This window comes from Ornithorhynchus anatinus, chromosome X5, assembly GCF_004115215.2.
Source record: "Ornithorhynchus anatinus isolate Pmale09 chromosome X5, mOrnAna1.pri.v4, whole genome shotgun sequence".
Taxonomy (NCBI): Eukaryota; Metazoa; Chordata; class Mammalia; order Monotremata; family Ornithorhynchidae; genus Ornithorhynchus; species Ornithorhynchus anatinus.
The window spans coordinates 5,251,337-5,271,863 of NC_041753.1; the positions used below are offsets into that span (position 1 = coordinate 5,251,337).

At 58.4% G+C, this 20,527-nt stretch overlaps 1 protein-coding gene across 1 annotated transcript in view; it reads right to left on the reverse strand.

Annotated features, from left to right (window-relative positions):
• The window catches only part of KIRREL1 (kirre like nephrin family adhesion molecule 1), a 52,290-nt gene extending 33,827 nt beyond the window's left edge, over positions 1 to 18,463 (reverse strand). The window contains exon 1 of the mRNA XM_039910878.1: positions 18,318 to 18,463. Within this exon, the coding sequence (XP_039766812.1) occupies positions 18,318 to 18,369 (52 nt within the window). The 5' untranslated portion in view covers positions 18,370 to 18,463. The remainder of the gene's footprint in view (positions 1 to 18,317) is intronic.
• Positions 18,464 to 20,527: the final 2,064 nt, after the last annotated feature.

Genomic DNA, 20,527 nt, shown 5'->3' on the forward strand with positions numbered 1-20,527 from the left:
GCCCCAGCCCATCCTCAGCCCAGCCCAGCCCCAGTTTAGTCCATCCCCAGCCCAGCCCAGGCCCCAGCCCAGTCCCACCCCCAACCCAGCCCAGCCCAGGCCCCAGCCCAGCCCCACGGCCTGGCTGTTCCGCACGGGTCCACTCCGGCCTCCATTCCCGTTTTCTCCGGGTCCTCATTAAGGACGCCCCCGCTTCCCCAGATACTCCCCCCCCCCTCATCCCGCTGCTGTGGGTCCGACATCTTTCAGGAGGGAGAGGAGGAGGAGGAGGAGGGGACGGAGGAGGATCGGGGGGATGGGATGGAGAGGGGGGGCAGGGGAGATGGAGAGAAGGCAGCCAGTTATCTCTGCCTCTTTCCCTCGCTCCTCCGGCTTGCGGTTGGAGCTCAGCGGTGATCCCACAAGCCTGGAATTTGAAAAAATGTCCTGCCGGGTGCTCCCTGGGAGAGGGAGAGAGAGAGGGAGAGAGGGAGAGGGAAAGAGAGAGAGAGAGAGAGATGGAGGCAGGCCAGGAGAAGCAATAATTAGGTCTGGAGTTTCCACCCTGTTTGCTTCCCTCCGGCCCAGTTCGAGGCCTGGAACTGGGCGGAACACGGCTCAGTTCCAAGAGAGAGGGCCGGACTCCTGGGTCCGCTGCCCCCCTTCCCCGGACTAACCCACCCTCACGTCCCTCCGCGTGGGTTGTTTCCCCTCTCCCTCGAGGCCCCGTCTTCCTTTCCTCAGGGAATTTCCCCCCATTCCTTCCCCCTTCCTGGGCCCTAAAGTTTCCCAATTTTGCCGCTGACTCAGAGAGAACTAGGGAAGTTCGCCACGGGCAGGGAATGTGCCTGTTGAGTGTCATATTGGACTCTCCTAAGCACTTAGTACAGCGCACGGGAAGCGCTCGATGAATATGAATAACTGACCGATCACGGGCTTCCCCCTTAGACTGTGAGCTCCGGGAGGGGTGGGGATCGGATCTGATTCTATTCATTCATTTAATCATATTTACAGGGACAATAAATACATCATAAACAGTGACATTCCTTGCCCACGACGAGCTCGCAGTTTTGGGGGGCCGGGGGGGACAGACATCAATACTAATAAATGAAATTACGGTTATGTACATAACTGTTGTGGGGCTAGGAGGGGGGAAGAGCAAAGACATAAATAAAATTAAAGATATGGACAAAAGTGCCTTGGGATCGGGCGGGAGGTTTGGACAGTGTATAGCACCTAGTGAGAGCTTAACAAATATTATTATATTATCGTTATTTTGTCTTTCAGCTGTGGACAGGAAACAGGTCTACCAACTCTTGTTATATTGTCCTCGCCCAAGCGCTCAGTACAGTGCTCTTGCACACAGAAAGCGCTCAATAGATATGATTGATTCTCCATGCCCCCTGCCCAGCCCCTCTTAAGGGCCGGCAGGGGCAATCTATGCCAACTCCCACTCAAACGGTAACCCGGTTCCAACCTCTCCTCACTCCCCCGCGCCCCACTATCCCAAATCCAGGGTGTCCCGTTTTCTCCTCCCCTCCCCCTCTTCCCGACCTCCCAGCTCCCTCTGAGCACCCCCAGATCTAAGGAGCCACATTTCCTTCCCTCGGGGCTCCCTGCTGAGAACTTCCCTGGATTTCCTTTGCTGGAGGGCTCTGCTTGGGGATCCACTCCTGCCCTTAGTACAGAGCCTGGCACATAGTAAGCACTTCACAAATACCACTCTATTATTATTATTATTACCTCTGGACTTTCCCTTCACTCCCTCTTTGCCCCACCCCTGCAACTTGGGCAGATGGGGGGTACCTCACTGGAAACACAGGGGGCCGAAGAGGGAAAGGGGAGAGGCTTGAGGAGGGGAAGAGACAGAGGGGCCTGGAGAGAGAGAGGGAGAGGGAGAGACCTTGGACTGGGAAAGAGGAGGAAAAGGACCTTGAAAATGTGAAAAGGGAAAGAGGAAACACAGGAACCCGGAGGGGGGCGGGGGTGGGGGGACCGGAGGGGAGGGGGCGTGGAGGGAACAGAGCTAGAGGAAATGAAACAGAAAGACGGAGAAGGGACAGAGCAACGAGAGAGGGAGAGAGAGGCCAGAAATGCAGGAACAGAGAGTCAGAGACAGAGACACCGTACTTAATACGAGTAAATTGGTTGGGCACAGTCCCTGTCCCACGTGGGGCTCACAGTCTTAATCCCCATGTTACAGATGAGGAAACTGAGGCCCAGAGCAGTGAAGTCTGAGGTTACGGAGCAGACGAGTGGCAGAGCTAGGATTAGAACCCAGGTCCTCTGACTCCCCGGTCCGGGCTCTAGCCACTAGGCCATGTAAGTTCCACTTGGATTCAGCGCTCACACCCCAACCGGGGAAACGGGAGCCCCAACGCCTGGGCAAAGGGTGACCCCTTGGGTTAGAGGTCATCCCATCCCTCCCTCTGCCTCGGCCCCTCTTGGTCAGTCGTATTTATTGAGCGCTTACCGTGGGCAGAGCGCTGTGCTGAGCACTTGGGATAGGACAGTGTAACAATAAACAGACACTTTCCCTGCCCACGATGAGCTTACAGTCTAATCAGTCGGCCGATCGTATTTACCGAGCGCTTACTGGGTGCAGAGCACTGCACTAAGCGCTCGGGAGAGGACAGTATAACAATAAACAGACACACTCCCTGCCCACAAAAAGCTTCAAGCCATCCAGCCCCTATCCCCATCTCCCTGCGGTCCTCAGCCACGGGGGTCGGGGCTGGCCAAGGTAGAAAGGTCAGAGGGATGAGGTTGGGGGAGGGCAGAGATTGGGGACAGGGTGAGGGTCCGGGCGGCGGTTGCTGGAAGATGGACCGTGGGGAGACCGGGCCCAGAGGAAAATGTGGGAGGCCGTCTCCCAGCTTAATTACCTCTCCCCGCTTCATTATCTCTGAAACGATTTTGTACTCCCCCTTCAAGCATTTCTCCCGGCCAGACTCCCCTTACTGAACCTTCCCTCTCTCCCTTCTCTGCCTCTTCTCTCTCCTCCCTCTCCCCTTCTCTCTCCCTTCTCTCTCCCTCCTCTGACCCTCCTCTCTCCTTCATCTCCCCCTTCTCTCTCCCCCTTCTGTCTCCCTCCTCTGCCCCTTCTCTCTCCCTCCTCTGACCCTCCTCTCTCCATCTCCTCCTTCTCTCTCCCTCCTCTCTCCCTCCTCTGCCCCTTCTCTCTCCCTCCTCTGCCCCTTCTCTCTTCCTTCTCTGCCCCTTCTCCCTCCCTCATCTCCCCCTCTCTCTCCCTCCTCCGCCTCTTCTTTCTCCCTCCTCTGCCCCTTCTCCCTTCCTCCTCTGCCCTTTCCCTGCCCCTTCTCTCTCCTTCCTCTCTCCCTTCTCTCTTTCTTCTCTCTCCCTCCTCTCCCCTTTCTCCCTTCTCCCTCTCTCTCCTTCCTCTTCTCTGCAGTTGCCATGGGAACGACTCTGGGCGCCCGACCGCTACGATTTTAAATAAAAGTTGAGGGCTTTTCACCCCCTTTTCCCGCTCTCCTCCCTTCCCCAGCTTCTCCCCTCTCTGTCCCCGGGGGTCCCCCTTCGCCTCCTGCCTCCTGTCCCCCTGGAGGGTGGAATCCCGAGGCCTCTGCCCTATCCCAGCCCCCATCCCCACCTCTCTCCTCACCCCACTAGCCCCCCCCCACCCCCTCCTAGTTCCTGTGGGTCTCCACGTGGGCCTTAATCCCCCCGGTTGCCATGGTAGCGGCAGCAGACCTGATAGAGAGAGGTGTGTGTGTGTGTGAGATGGGGGGTGGGGGGTGGGGGGTCCCTGTCTCTAGACCATGTGGTCTTCGGTCTCCAGCATCTTCCAGTGACATTCCACCCTCTCCGTGCCTCAGTTTTCCCATCAGGCAAATCAAACCTCCCATTTCCCTCACCCCTGACCTGTCCATTTAGGTACTTGGAGATCTACGGTGGTGAGGAGAGCCTGGGAAATTATCATTAGTAGTAATAATAATGATTACAGTATTCGTTAAGTGCTTACAATGTACCAGGCGCTGTTCTAAGCGCTGGGGTGGATATGAACAAATCGGGTTGGACACAATCCCGGTCTCATGTGGGGCTCAAAGTCTCCATCCCCACTACTTGACAGATGAGGGAACTGAGGCCCAGAGAAGTGAAGCGACTTGCCCAAGGTCACGCAGCAGACGAGCAGCAGAGCCGGGGTGAGAAACCACGACCTTCTGACTCCCGGGCCCCGGCTCTAGCCGCTACACCACGCTGCTTCGACTACGCCATCCTGCTTCGACTACACCGTCCTGCTTGAGAGGGAAGGTACATGCTGTAATTTATTTATTTATATTAATGTCGGTGTCGCCCGCTCTAGACTGTAAGCTCGCCGTGGGCAGGGAATGTGTCTGTTGATTGACGTATCGTACTCTCCCAAGCGCTTAGTAAGTGCTCTGCGCACAGTAAGCGCTCGGTAAATACCAAGGAATGAATGAGTGAATCAAGGCAGAGGGCTCAGAAATCCTCCCTTTTGCTTTCCTCCCCCACCGCCCATCCCACCGCCCTTCCCCTCTCCCTGCCTCAGCTATCTCTCTGCTTGGCAGAACTGATTCTGTCTTTTGTTTTTTAAGGTATTTCTTAAGCGCTCACTATGCGCCAGCCACTAGACTAAACCCTGGGGTAGATGCAAGATAATTGGATTGGCCACCGTCCCCGTCACGGTCTTAATCCCCATTTTACAGGTGAGGAAACCGAAGCACAGAGAAGTGACTCGCCCAAGGTCACGCTGCAGATAAGTGGCGGAGCCGGAATTAGAACCCGGACCCTCTAACTCCAGGCTCGTGCTCTCTCCACTAGGCCGTGCTCCTTCTCTCCTCCTCCTCCCTTGTGACCACCTCGCTCCTCCCGCTTCATTAGCTCCGGAGAGACGCCAGGCCATTATAGACCATTATAGACGGTCTACTGGCTCAGTGGAAAGAGCCTGGGCTTCGGAGTCAGAGGTCATGAGTTCGACTCCCGGCTCTGCCCCTCGTCAGCTGTGTGACTGTGGGCGAGTCGCTTCACTTCTCTGGGCCTCCGTTCCCTCATCTGTAAAACGGGGATTAAAAGCGTGTGAGCCCCACGTGGGACAACCCGATCACCCCGTATCTCCCCCAGCGCTTAGAACGGTGCTCGGCACCTAGCAAGCGCTTAACAAATACCAACATTATTATAATAACGGTGGTATTTATTAAGCGCTCTGCCAAGCACTCTACCAAGCCTTGGGGTAAATACAGTCAAATCAGACACAGTCCCTTTCTCACACAGGGCTCACAGCCTGAGCGGGGGGGACGACAGGGACCGAATCCCCATTTTCCAGAGGAGCAAACTGAGGCCCACAAAGGTGAAGTGACTTGCCCAAGGTCACCCAGCGGACGGGTGGCTGAGCCAGGAGTAGAAGCCGCGTCCTCTGATTGCCAGCCCCGGGCTCTTTCCACAGACCTCGCGGCTTTCGGACGCGCGGCTTCCGTCCAGTACCAACGAGTCAAGCTCGCTGTGGGCAGAGAATGTGTCCGGCGGATGGTTAATAACGATGGTGTGGGTTAAACGCTCACTACGTGCCAGGCACCGCATCGTACTCTCCCGAGCGCCCAGCAGAGCGCTCGGCACACGCGCGACAGATACGGCCGAACGACTGAACGAAAGGTCAGGAGCCGGCTTTTCCCTCCGGTATTTTTCTTTTCCGCTCCGGGCCTTCCTCCATCTCTACTCCCCCCTCCACGGTCCAGGGCCTGCAAGGGGGGTCCGTCTCCCCGGGGTCCCAGGGGGGCCACGCAGTTGTTCTGGGGCGAGGGGAGGGGGGTGGCCAGGGCTCCCACCCAGCGGAGAAGGGCTCTGGGTTTGCACGGATTCGCTGGGAATGTTGTCGATGATGTCATTCCATCATGCCGTGTGGCTGGTCCTTGCCAGGGGGGAGGAGGCGGCGGGCACTGCCAGGAGGGGCGGCGGGGGGTGACGGGGGGAGGGACGCCTGGGGGTCCTAAGCCGGCCGACGATGCGGGGGCCGGGTAAATAAACGGATCCTCGTTGCCCCCCAACGCCCTAGGTCAAGTAGCCCGGCGCGCCCCTCGTTGCCAGGTTGGGCTCAGAATTAAAATTCAGGGTGATTCTCCGGGGAGAATCGGCACCCGAACACACGCGAGGACAAACACACACACACACGTCAGGCAAGACATACGTGGACACGCTAGCCAGACACGTACACGTTCAAGTCAGCGGGACGCACACGCTCACGGAGTGGGGCGAGGCGTACGTGGACACAGGAGCCAGATGAACACAGCCAAAAGTCAGGGAGACACAATCTCACACACACACAAATGCACACACACGCACACACCGTCGAGACACCCGCCCAAGTCAGTGAGACGCATCCGGACACCCACACAAGGCCGTGACACAGGTATACACGGGCCGAAGAGGCGTGTAGGGACACAAGCCGGTCACACGCACAATCGCACTCAAACATACTTCCAAGACATACATATTCAAGCCATCAAGCCAACGAACATCACATCGGGCCAGTGACACACAAACGCACAAACACAAGCCAGTCCCACGTACACACTCACGCGCACACAAAGCCAGGACTCACACACCTAAGCCCTCAAGCAACACGCAAACACCCACCCAGGCCACGCAAACACACAAGCTGAAGAGGCGACCGAAAACACGAGCCAGTCACACACAAACACACACGAAGCCAAGACACACGCGTCCGAGCCATCCAACCACATACACTCACCCGGGTCAGGCACACACGAACACACAAGCTGAGGCGGCAACCGCAAAAGTGGCAACCGCAAACGCAAGCTGTCGATTCCGCCCCCGCCCAACAAAAACACAAATTGGTGAGGCACCCGCACGCAAATTGAGCTGGTTATTAGTAATAACGATAATGATGATAACGATGGCATGTGTTAAGCACTTACTACGTTCATTCAGTGGTATTTATTGAGCGCTTACTAAGTGCAGAGCACCGTACTACGTGTCGAGCACTGTTCTAAACACGGAGGCAGCGCGGCTCAGTGGAAAGAGCGCGGGCTTGGGAGTCAGAGGTCGTGGGTTCTAATCCCGGTTCCGCCGCTTGCCAGCTGTGTGACTGTCTTTGTGCCTCAGTTACCTCATCTGTAAATGGGGATGAAAACTGTGAGCCCCGCGTGGGACGACCCGATCACCCTGTATCCCCCCAGCGCTTAGGACAGTGCTCTGCACATAGTAAGCGCCTAACGAATACCACCGTTATTATTAATCGGGTCGGACTCCGTCCCTGTCGCACATGAGGCTCACAGTCTTCGTCCCCATTTTACAGATGAGGTCACTGAGACCCCCCCCCCCCTTACACGTTAAACCTTGCTTGGGGAGAGGCGGTTGCCGGGGGTCTGGGGTTGGGGGGCCTGGGGGGGGGCGATGAGTCGGGGGGCTGGGGGCGGAGCTCTGGCCGACGCTGGGGGGGAGGGAGGGGTCGGAAGATGAATCAATCAATGGGTCGATATTGATTATGGGAGCCGGCCCCGTCCCCCTCCCTCCCGCCAGAGGCTCCGGGGCTGGAGAGGACCCGGGAAGGCCCGGCTCCTCCCGGCCTCTCGGCGGGGACAACCTTGACCCGAGCTGGCCAGGATCCCAACCCTCCCCAGTGACCGTCCCTCTCTCGTATCGGAGGGCAGAGTCAGAGGGTTCGGGGAGGACGGCCTCCGCTCCTCCCTCTTCCCCTCCTGATCACAGGCAGGGCTGTGCCGGAGTGCTTCGCGCAGTGCTCTGGCCCTCCTCCTATCCAACAGGACATCCCTCTCCTCCCCTTTGAAACCTTACTGAAGGCCCACCTCCTCCAAGAGGCCTTCCCGGACTGAGCCCCCCTTTCCTCTTCTCCCGCTCCCTTCTGCGTCGCCCCGACTTGTTCTCTTTATTCATCCCCCCTCTGTTCATGTCCGCCTCCCCCTCTAGACTGTAACCTCGCGGTGGACGGGCAATGGGTCTGTTACATCGTTGCGCTGGGCTCTCCCAAGGGCTTAGTCTGCTGCTCTGTGCACATTAAGTGCTCAATAAATGGGATTTTGCGGCTCCGCGCACAATAAATAGGATTGATCGGCTGACACTGACCTTCGGCACTCAATAAATACCCCCGGCGGATCGACCCATCGATCACGGCCAGCACTGGCCCGGGGGAGACGGGATGGATGCGAAAACGTGGCCCGGTGGAGAGAGCCCGGGCCTGGGAGTCAGAGGATCTGGGTTCTAATCCCGGCTCCGTCGCCGGTCCGCTGCGTCATCTCGGGCCAGTCATTTCGCTTCTCCGGGCCCCAGTTTCCCCATGTGCGGAATGGGGTTTCAATCCCCGTCCTCTCTCCTACTTAGCCTAGGAGTCTCAGGCGGGACCCGATTATCTCGTGTCTTCTATCTTGACACATAGTAAATGCTCGTTAATAATAATGATAACGGTGTATGATAAGCGCTTACTCCGTGCGAGACACTCTTCTAAGCACTGGGGTACATACGCGCTAATCAGGTCGGATACAGTCCATGTCCCACGTAGGGCTCACAAACTTGAACCCCATTTTACAGATGAGGGAACTGAGGCCCAGAGAAGCGAAGCCACTTGCCCCAGGTCACAGCAGACAAGTGGCGGAGGCGGGATTAGAACCCAGATCCTTCTGACTCCCAGGCCCGGACTTCATCCAGTAGGCCCCAGTGCTTCACTCGCCCGCCGTGTGACCTCAGGCGAGTCACTTCGCTCTTCTGCGCCTCAGTTCCCTCGTCTGTAAAATGGGGGTGACGACTGCGAGCCCCAACTGGGACGGAGACCGTGTCCAACCTGATGAGCTCGGCTCTCCCCCGGACAGTGCCCGGCGCATAGTAAGCGCTTAACAAATCCCATTTTTTTAAAAAAAAGCTTCCTGTCACTTTTCACGGCCCATCCCGTTCCTCCTTCCCCGGCTCTCGGCACCGAAATTCCGACTAGTTCCGGCTCCGCCGTTTGTCGGCTGTGTGACTTTGGGCAAGTCACTTCACTTCCCTGTGCCTCAGTTGCCTCGTCTGTAAAAGGGGGATGAAGACTGCGCGCCCCGCGTGGGATAACCTGCTGACCTTGTATCTAGAACGGTGCTTGGCACGTAGTAAGCGCTTACCAAATGCCATCTTTATTATTAAGAGGGCTTGCGGCGGGGGGTCAGCCGGCCTCGCCCAAGTGCGGTGCTTGGCACACAGTCGGCTCTCGGTAAATGCGACCGAACCAAGGGACGGATGGAGCGGTCTCCAGGCGGACCACCCTCACCCGAGACCCACCCGTGTGCGGAGAGACCCCGGGCTCAACAGAAGCAGCGCGACTCAGTGGAAAGAGCCCGGGCTTGGGAGTCGGAGGTCGTGGGTTCGATTCCCGGCCTCTGCCACTGGGCAGCTGGGTGACTGCGGGCGAGTCACTTCACTTCTCTGGGCCTCAGTGACCTCCTCTGGAAAATGGGGATGAAGACCGGGAGCCTCACGTGGGACGACCCGATGATCCTGTATCTCCCCCAGCGCTTAGAACAGTGCTCCGCACATAGTAGGCGCTTAACAAATACCGACATTATTATTATTGGGAGGTGGACTGGGCGTTGGGGGAGGGACCGGGGGGCGGGGGGGGGGGGATCGAAGCTGCACGGCTGGGACAGAGCGGGGCAACCGGAGCAGAGGGTCGGGAAGAGGTCGAGGGGGGAATCGAGGCGGGAGAATCGAGCTGGGCGGAGGAGGGGGCCGGGCAGCGAGGCCCCTGACCTCGGCTGGCTCGCCCCAGAGATCACCCGGTCACCCGTTCGTTCATCCGGTCGTATTTATCGAGCGCTTACCGTGTGCAGACCGCTGGACTAAGCGCTTGGGAGAAGAGAGAATTAGCAGCACTTTCCCTGACCGGAACAGGCTTGCAGCCTAGAGGGGGAGGGTATTTATGAAGCGCTTACGGTGTGCCGAGCACTACGCTCGGCGCTGGGAGGGTATGGGGCTGGGGGGGAGTGCCCTCTTTGCACTTTCCTCGAGTGCGGAGGGGTCGCCCTCGGTGCTGTCATAAAGGACGCGAGAGAAGCAGTGCGGCCCACGGGAAAGCGCACGGGCCTGGAGTCAGAGGTTCTGGGTTCTAATCCCGCCTCTGCCAACCAACCTGTTGTATCGCCTCGGACAGGATACCTCACTTTTTGGTCTTTTAATGGCATTTGTTAAACGCTCACTCTGTGCCAGGCCAGGCAGATCCAAGCTCACCAGCTTGGACACACGTGGGGTTCACACTCTTAATTCCCATTTTCCGGACGAGGGAACCGAGGCCCTCTAGACTGTAAGCTCGTTGTGGACGGGGAATGTGTCTGCTGATTGTTAGATAGTGCTCTCCCAAGAGTTCAGTACAGTGCTCTGCCCACAGTAAGCACTAAATAAATGCCACCGAATGAATGAATGAAAGGCCCAGAGAAGTTGAGTGAAACGGGTCCTCGGTTTCTTCATCTGAAAATTGGGGATTCAATACCTGTCCCCTCCCCTTGCTCCGAGGGTGAGTCCCGCGTGGAAAAGGGTCCGTGTCGGACCCGGGGCTCTCATATCGCCCTCAGCGCTTAGTGCAGTGCTTGGCACAGAGTAAGCGCTCAACAAATACCACGTTTATTATGACTATTCTTCCACCAGTTCCCAGAAGCCCCACCTCCGGAACCTCCGCCCAGGTGCCGATTAAGACGGTGAGCCCCAACGGGGGCAGGGATTGTGTCCAACCCCCTTTGCTTATATCCACCCCAGCGCTTAGCACAGTGCCTGGCACGTAGTAAGCGCTTAACAGATACCACAGTTATTAGTAGTAGCAGCACGGTGTGGTGGGGAGAGCCCGGGCCCGGGAATCAGAAGGTCCCGGCTCTGCCACTTGTCTGCTGTGTGACCTTGAGCAAGTCACTTCACTTCTCTGTGCCTCGGTTACCTCCTCTGTAAAATGGAGATGAATAACAATAATGATGATGATGGCATTTGTTAAGCGCTTACTACATCCCAAGCTCTGTTCTAAGCGCTGACCCCTGTCCTAACCGCCGAAGAATGTGAGCCCTGTGTGGGACGTGACTGCGATTTGCTCGCATCCACCCCAGCGCTCAGGACAGGGTCCGGCACATAGTAAGCGCTTGACAAATACCGTAATTATCATTATGAATTATTATTAGCGGTAGTAATAATAATAATAATGTTGGTATTTGTTAAGCGCTTACCATGTGCAGAGCACTGTTCTGAGCGCTGGGAGAGATACAGGGGAATCGGGTTGTCCCACGCGAGGCTCACGGTCTTCATCCCCATTTGACAGATGAGGTCACTGAAGCACAGAGAAGTGAAGCGACTCTCCCGCAGTCACCCAGCCGACAAGTGGCCGAGCCGGGATTAGAACCCAGGACCTTTCCATTGAGCCACGCTGCTCCTCGAAGGAAGAAGCGCTCAATAAATACCACGGACGGATTGATTGAGTCTAACATTCTGGGAATTTGCCAGGCCCTACGGAGGGGAAGTAGCCCAAGGAAATAGAGTCCGGCCGGAGACTCCAGGCCTACGAGATGGGGCGCGGACCCCCCGTCGCCCCCAGAGCTTTGCCTTCCTCGGCCCGGTCCGGGGACCCCGGCGTCCCCTCTCGGCCCGCCTCTCTCAGGCCTTCGATCGCCCCGCGTCCAAGAGCGTCCCCTTCCTCCTCCGTTCCCTCTCTCTCTCTCCCGCGGCCCCTTCCCCTCTCCTCCATCTCTCCTCTCCCGCCCCCCAACAAAATACACACACTCCAGCCCCCCTCCCCACTCCAATGTCTGCTTGGAGCAGGAGGTTATGAAAATAAGCTGCCTGCTCAGGAGACTGTAATTATCTGCTAAGTGTGAAAGCCAGAGTGATTAATTAAGAGATAATAAAAAGAAAAGGAGGGCGACGAGGAAGGGGGTGAGGGGGGCTGCTAACGGCTTTGCTTTGAAGATGGAGCCAGGCAATTAGGGGGAAAGTCGGGGCTATGATCCACGAGTGATCACCCCGGCCAAATGCCGCTCTAGGAGGCAGAAGGAAGGACCCACGGAGGGACGGGAAGGCCGGCGGGCCGGGGGGCCGGGACAGCCTGGGTCCGATTGGAAATCCCTCTTCTAGACTGTAAACCCGGCGTGGCCAGGGATTGGCTCTCTTTATTGCTGAACTGCACTTCCCAAACGTTTAGGACACGGTAAGCGCTCAATAAATGCGATTGAATGAATGAACCCGTGACCCTCTGACCCTCGGGCCCGGGCTCTTCCCCCTACGAGGCCTCAGTCCAGTGCTCTGCACCCAGTAAGCGCTCGGTAAATACGACTGAATGAGCGACACCACCGACGAGGAGTAGGGTGGCTTGGCCGAAAGAGCCTGGGAATCAGAGGACCTGGGTTCTAATCCCATTCCGCCGCTCGCCTGTCGCGTCACCTTGGGCAAGTTACTTTGCTTTTCCGCGCCTCAGCTTCCTCATCTGGAAAATGGGGATCATTATTACCGTTACTGCCCGGCAGATTCCCTCCGTGACCCCCTGGTTAAGCCCCAAGGGGAATTAAAGAGAATTGAACACGCACACGTACGGAAACAGAGCATTCCCGCCCCTGGATTTAAGACCCTTAATCCCCCCGCGGCTCCCCCCGGAAGGGCGGAGGCTCACAGCTCCGTTGATTTCAATACGATCACAATTTATTAAATGGGCTGGAGTCTGAGGTTCAGGGAGACGGGGGTGATTTAATAAAAGTCATAGGATAAATTAATTGGAGAGGGAGTGTGTAGGCGGGGGGATGTCTCTGGGACCCCCCACCCCCACCCCGGGGGGGTGTCTGACTAGTTATCACTTTCGGGTCTCAAAGCGCTTAGTGAATTGTTCTGACCTGATGGCTTGGAGGGGGAAGAGAAATGCTGGGATTAGGAGGTGGGAGGAATGGTGGAGGGGAAACTGAGTCCACTAGATATAATAATAATTGTGGAATTTTTTAAGCGCTTTACTGTGCGCCAGGGACTGTACCGAGAGCTAGGGTGGAGCCAAGCAAATCTGGTTGGGCACAGTCCCTGTCCCACTCGGGGCTTACGGTGTCGATCCCCATTTCGAGGGAACTGAGGCACAGAGAAGTGAAAGGACTTGCCCGAGGTCACACAGCAGACAAGTGGCGGAGCTGGGATTAGATGGGAGGGGTGAGAGGGTGGAGCTGAGACTTGGGTTGGCAAGGGATGATAAAGGGTTTCCCTAAGGGACCCCAAAAAGACACCCGGCAGAGGAAAAAGTCACCCGGACCCAAGGCGGTCATTCCCCTGCTGGGACACTCTCGCTCTCTCTCGTGGCTCAGTGGCAAGAGCACCGACTTGAGAGTCAGAAGTCGTGGGTTCTAATTCTGCCTCTGTCGCTTATCAACTGTGTGGCTTTGGGCAAGACACTTCGCTTCTCTGTGCCTCAGTTCCCTCTTCTGTAAAATGGGGATGAAGACTGGGACCCCCACGTGGGACAAACTGATTCCCTTGTATCTACCCTAGCGCTTAGAACAGTGCTTGGCACACTGTAAGCGCTTAACCAATACCATCATCATCATCATCATCTCTCACTCTCTCGCCCTCCCGGGCTGTGGGGCTGGAAGGCAGAAGGGCAGGGAACATGTCCACCAACTCTGGTGCGTTGGACTCTTCCGAGCGCTTAGCCCGGTGCTCTGCACCCAGGAAGCGCTCAATAAATCACTTCTCTTCTCCGTGCCTCAGTGACCTCATCTGTAAAATGGGGATGGAGACTGTGAGCTCCTCGTGGGACAGGGACTGTGACTGCCCCAATTCGCTTGGGTCCACCCCAGGGCTTAGAACAGTGCCTGGTACATAGTAAGCGCTTAACAGACACCATTATTATTATTAATAATAATAAATACTACTGATTGAGGGCAGGGAACTTGTCTACCAGCTCTTTTGAATGGGTTCTCCCAACTGTTTAGTGCTGTGCACACGGGAAGCGATCAATAAATACTGTTAATGGAATGATCGATGGGGGGAAGGGTTCCCGAGCTAGGCACAGGAAGAGGGCGTGGGGTGACAGCAGGCGAGGGAGGGGAAAATAATCATAATCCTAATCATAATGATGGTATTTGTTAAGCGCTTCCTTTGTGCCAGGCACCGTCCGCCCCCTCGGGGCAGGGAAACAGGATTGAGAAACTGGAGTGGGGAAGGGAAGGAGCGAGATGGAGAAGCCGGGTGGCTTAGGGGAAAGAGCCCGGGCTTGGGAGGCAGAGGTGGTGGGTTCCAATCCCGCCTCTGCCACTTGACGGCTGGGTGACTTTGGGCCAGTCACTTCACTTCTCTGGGCCTCAGTTCCCTCAGCTGCAAATTGGGGATGAAGACTGGGAGCCCCACGGGGGACCCCCAGAAGCAGCGTGGCTCGGTGGAAAGAGCCCCGGGCTTGGGAGTCAGAGGGCATGGGTTCGAATCCCGGCTCCGCCACTTGGCAGCTGTGCGACTGTGGGCAAGTCACTTCACTTCTGTGGGCCTCAGTTCCCTCATCTGTCAAATGGGGATTAACAGTGAGCCTCACGTGGGACAACCTGATGACGCTGTATCTCCCCCAGCGCTTAGAACAGGGCTCTGCACATAGTAAGCGCTTAACAAATACCAGCATTATTATTACCCTAGCTCTTGGCAGAGAGTAAGCGCTTAACAAATACCATCATCACCATCATTAGTAGTAGCCACCCTCTTTTTTGATCCCCCAGGGGTCTGCTGCATGTGTGGTCCCCCCTCCCCACTCTTCTGGTCCCCGGGGGGGCAGAGGAAAGGGATGAATTCCGGGGGGGGGGGGAGGATGCTAGAGGGGGATGGGGGAACCCCCACTTCCCAGCCCCCCCCAGTGGAGAGGGGAACTGGGAAGAGCCCAGGATCTCCTGCTTCTCTCCTCTGCGGAGGGGGCGAGCTGGGGTCGGGGCGGGAGATGGAGGCTGGTCGATTTGGGGGCGCTGAGGGCTCCCCCCGTCCCGCCCCGGGGTCTCCCGCGGGCCCTTCCTTCTCTCCCCGCTCCGCCGCGCGCAAAAAACCCGCACCAACCTTTGCGCTTTACGATTCTGCAGCAGTCCCGGAGCCTGCCAGCCCCGATTCCCAACGCAAATCCGCCCCCTCCCATCACCAGCTTCCCCCCCGACCCCTCCTTGGGAGGCTCCCCTGAAGGTCACTTGGTCCCACCGCCCGAACATCTGACCCGACCCCGGACAGATCTGTGTCTTGGGTGGGAGAGAGCAGAGAGGGCAAGTGAATTAAGGGGTGGGGGCCCCCCGGGTTCCCAAGGCCTCTTTCGGCCCCTCTTCAAAGCTGGGGTCGGGGAGAGGGGGTCTCCCCCCTGGAGCCCGGGAAGTTCTCCTGCGGGTCTGCCTTGAGTCTCTCTCGCTGCCATCGAAGTCGCTTCCCCCTTGGCCGATCCTCTCTCTAGAGGAGCAGCGTGGCTTAGTGGAAACCCAGAGGACGCGGGTTCTAATCCCGCCTCCGCCGCCTGGCTGCTGGGTGACCTTGGGCAAGTCGCTTCTCGGCTGTGGGCCTCGGTTCCCTCATCTGGAAAATGGGGGTTAAGGCCGGGGGCTCACCCTGATTACCAACTACCCCAGCGCTTAGAACAGTGCTTGGCACGTAGTGAGCGCTGAACACATCCCATCGTTAGGATTGTTATTATTGTGCGCCCCCCCCCAATAATCCCCTCAGGGATTTCCAGGTCAGGATTGACCCCCTCCCCAGCCCCTCCCCCAGCCTAGTTTTCTCCCTCCCCCCGGGGGTGGGGTGGGGAGCGGAGCAGAGAAAACAGGGGTCTCACCTCCCCCTCCAGCCGCAGAACAGGGTTGGGGGTGTCAGGCTCTGGGGGGGAGGGCTGGAGGGGAAACTGAGGAAGTGAAGGCCAACGGATGACAGGCCACGAATCGCATCCCACTTCGGCAGATAATCGATCGATCAGTGGTACTCACTGAGCGTCTACCGGGCGCAGAGCACCGTACTAAACGCTCGGGAGAAGACAATAGCAAGTCGTAGATCCTACACCCTAAATACCTCCGGGCACCCCCCATCCTCCCTCGCCCCGGGACCAGCCGCAAACCCCGGTCCGAGGCGGAGAGCGTCAGCGGAGAGTTTGGGGTGTCTGGGGGGGGTGGGGGGGATCCCCCCTCTCCCCTCCTCCGACCTCTGCAGCGGTCGGCCTGCCATCTCACATTGTCCCGATTAGGGTCTAATCTTTCCCTTTCAATTTCTCCTCTCTGAAACTGGAGCGGCGGGGTGGGGGGGTTGGTCGAGAGGGAGAGAGAAATCTCCCTGCAAATGAATAAATATTTCAATTTTCAGCGCAATCACTCTGAAAACCCCGTCGCCTGATTGAAACGGGGGAAGGATAATGGTTTTCATTTAGATAAGATACGGAAAATTATTTAGTGAAAAATGAAGATTGATGAGAACCATTGAAATGTCTTAAAACGCGATTTTTATTTCTCGCTCCTTCCCTCCTCCCCCTTCCCGACCTCCGAGCCTGGTGCCCTGGCCTCCCCCCCTTCTCTCTGACCCGGCTTGGGGGGAGAGGGGGAAGGGGGCGACCCCCCGGAATAGGCCGAACCCCTCCCCCAGGCCAGGATGACCTCCCTCCACCGGCCCCCCACTTTCCGTCCCGCCCCCCACCTCTATCCTCCCTCCCGTCCTCATCTCTCCCTTTCCCTCCTCTTCCTCTCTTCTCCCCCTCCCTCTCCTCTCATTTCCTTCTCATCTGGATCCTCTTCCCTCTCTATCCCGGGGAGAAAAGCGAGCCGCTCTGTCCATTTCCGTGGCGGTCAATCGGACGCACATGGGGTCCGCGTTGGCAAACCGCAGCTTTTTCCCCCTCCCCGGGGCTCAGTGGGTCTCCATGGGGGGGGGGGGGAGGAAGGAGGAGGGGAGGGGAGGGAGGACCCCCCTGCTCCCCCCCAAATCCCCATCCTGGGCTTTCCAACTCCTTTTCCTCCCCCGCTTCCATCCTCCTGGCAGGCCATCCTCTTCCCAACTTTGCTCTCCTGGCCGGTCCTTCCCTTCTCCCGGGCTCGCAGGGCTCCTCCTCCTCCTCCTCCTCTCTTCCTCCTCCTCCTCCTCCTCCTCCTCCTCCTCCTCCTCTTTGCCCGCGATCCCGCTCTGTTGTTGCAACGGGAGCCGGGGAAGAGCCGGAGGGCCCGGGCCCAAAAAGTGGGTCACCCCCTCTGTCCCTCCACCGTCCTCTGGAGCCCCTTCTCCCCCTGCAAGAACACCCTGGAGAGGCCCAACTCTCCCCGCTAATAAAACATCCTCCCAAGTTGCAGAGTTCGAGGTGGATCTGTGTGTACGGATGCGAGAATCTGGGTTATGTGCTTTTGTGCCTTAATGGATCGGCCTATGTGTCTGTGTCTCGGTGTGTGTGTCTCGGTGTGGCAGGGCTTCTGCCTGTGTGCAGCACTGTGGGGCATTGTGGCCCTGGGCATTTCTGTGCCAGGGTGTGTATCTGGAGGTCAGTGTGCATGTCACCGTGCCGGTGGGATTGTGTGTGTGTGTGTATCTGGAGTAGGGAGAAGTGGCGGCTCCTGAGCCACCGGGAACCAGGTGTGTGTCTTTGCGTGGGTCTGGGTGCTCGTTGTGCGTCTCTATGCCGGTGTGTGCCTTTGTACGGGCCTGGGGGATTGTTGGGGGTCTGTGAGTTTCAGAGGGTGTGGGATCGTTGGGGGGGGGGGTGGAGACGGCGGGGCCAGGGTCCCCCCGCCCCCCACCACATGCTCGACGGGGCTTGTCCACCCACTGCCGCGGCCCGGGGGTCGGATCGGGAGCTGGGACCCCCCCCCCAAGCCCCCACCTCCGCAGCCCCCACCTCCGCAGCCCCCAGACCCCAACCCCATCTCCCGCAGCCTCGCGTTCGCCCCCCACCACCACTCCGGCCTCGAGCTTTTGAGCAGAGGAAGCCCGGGGCTACCTCCCCCTTCCCCCCTCTTTTGGGGACGAGGGGGTCCTCGATGCTCCGACGACCACCCCCCCCCAAAAAAAAACTCCGGATGATGAGGGGGAGGTCACAATCCGCCCTCTCCTGTCCCCTTCCCTCTGTCCCTCCAACCCGCGCGGGGCCCCGACGGGCTCAACTTGGGAAAATGACCAGGGACCCCCTCCAACCATTCCGGCTCGGATTGGGGGGCGAAGGGGGGTCCCCCCCACCCCCCCGACGGCGTCGGGAAAGGGGTCTGGGGGTCCGGAGGAGGGAGGGGAGGGGGGTGCAGGCCTGCGGGGGTCTGGGGGTCCGGAGGAGGAGGGATGGGGGGGGGGAGAGGGGTGCGGGCCTGCGGGGAGCTCGCCCCCCACCCGCAGAGCCGGACCCCTCCGAGGGGGTCCTGGGGGGGGGGGGGCTTCCTTACCTTGACAGAGCGAGTGGGACACCGACAGGACCCAGACGAGAAGAGTCCTCATAGCTGGACGCTCGGGGTCCGCCCGAGGCCGGGGCCGGCCCAGGAGTTACAGAGAGAGAGACACACACACGCAGAGACACAGGGAGAGACAGAGACAGAGAGACAGAGAGAGAAGGGGAGGAGGGAAAGGGGGGAGAGGAGGAGGAGGAGGGGAACTCTCTCCCTCCCCCTCTCTCCTCCTCCTTCTCCTCTTCCTCCTCCTTCTTTTCTCTCTGTCTCTCCCCTTCTCTCTGTCTCCCCTACCACTCCCTCGCCTCTGTCTCTTTAATTCTGTCTCTGTCCCTCTGTCCGCCTCTGTCTCTCTCTGTCCCTCTCTCTCTCTCCCCCCCCCTCTTCTTCCCCCCCTTCCCCTCCCAGCTCCTGACGTCTCTCTTTTCTTTCTCCCTCCTCCTTCTCCCTCCCGCCGCCCTCCGCCCCCTGCTCAAAAAGAGGGGAGGGAAAAAAAGAAAGAAAGAAAGAAGGGAAGAAAGAAAGAAAGGAAAGCAAAACACAAACCACAAACTCTGGTACTGAGCCTATGGGAGGAGGGAGGGATGGAGAGGCAGAGGGAGGACTGGACGGAGGAGGGGCTTGGGGCCGGATGGGGCACTCCTGGGGCCGGTCTCTGCCCTCCCACTCCCCCCCCCCCCAAATTCCCACCCCTTCCAGGGAACGGGATTCTTGGAGGAGGGGGAGGAAGTAGAGGCTGGGAGGGGAGGGTCGTGAAAGGGCTAAGAGGGTCTTACACAGACACTCACCGCCCCCCCCCACCTCCCTCCTCCTCCACATCCTCCTCCTCCTCCCCCTTTGGTCCCGCCCCCAGACCCGCAAAAACTCCCCCACGACCCCCTCCTCTCCAGGGCCCCCGTTTTCACTCCCAGGACGCGGGTCGGGGGTCGGGGCAGAGGGTGGGGAGGGGGGCTCCACCCCCAACCCGGCGGTACCGGGGTGGGGGGGTCCAAAGGGGGTCCCTCTGCCTCCGGACCGGACCCCCCGCCCCCCCATCCTTCAAACCCCGCTCTTTTCCCCTCCCGAACATCCAGGGGAGGAAAACAGAAGTTGGGACCTTAAAGGGACAGGCACCCCGTCCATTCATCCCAAGCATCACCCCCCCTCCACCCTCCGACCCCGGATTCAGACCCCCATTTCCTGGGGGTTGGGGAGGGGGTTGGAAGTGTTTTGGGGGTCGTTCTCTCCTTTTTTTTTGCCCCCTGGACTCCTGGGTTCTTTTCTCCCCTTCCTCGAGGACTGCGGCCGAAGGGGATGGGGCAGGGGGGAGGAGAGGGGAGAGGAGGCGGGAAGAACAAGCTGATGGAGGTCAGAGACCCCCCTCCCACCCCCCAAAAACCCCCCTCCCCCCTCTGGTCCCGGCCGGTTTCTGCCGGGGGTCCGGGGCGCGGCTCCGGCGCGCCCTCTGCTGCTCGAAGGGTCGCACTGCGTTCCCCCTTTTGCCATTCATTCATCCAATCGTATTTATTGAGCGCTTCCCGGGGGCACGGCATTCATTCATCCATCATCATAATCATAATGTTGGTATCTGTTAAGCGCTTACTATGTGCAGAGCACTGTTCTAAACGCTGGGGGAGATGCAGGGGAACCAGGTTGGCCCATGTGAGGCTCACGGTTTTAATCCCCATTTGACAGATGAGGGAACTGAGGCACAGAGAAGTGAAGTGACTGGTCCACTGTCACTCAGCCGCTAAGTGGCGGAGGCGGGATTCGAACCCGTGACCTCTGACTCCCAAGCTCGGGGTCTTTGCACTGAGCCGCGCTGCTTCTCGATCCAGCCAATTGTATTTATTGAACCCTTCCCGGGGGCAGAGCATTCATCCATCCATCCATCCATCCATCCATCCATCCATCCATCCATCCATCCATCCATCCATCCATCCATCCATCCATCCATCCATCCATCCAATCGTATTTCTCGAGCGCTTCCTGTGGGCACGGCACTGGGCCGAGCGCTTGGGAAGCACAATTCGGCAACAGAGAGAGACAATCCTTACCCAACGACGGGGTCTGGTGGAATCTGTAAAGCCCATATTACGTGCCAAACACTGTTCCAAGCTCTGGGATAATAATAATGATGATGATGGTGTTTGTTAAGCGCTTTACTATGCGCCAAGCACTTTTCTAAGCGCTGGGGGAGATCCCAAATCATCAGGTTGTCCCACGTGAGG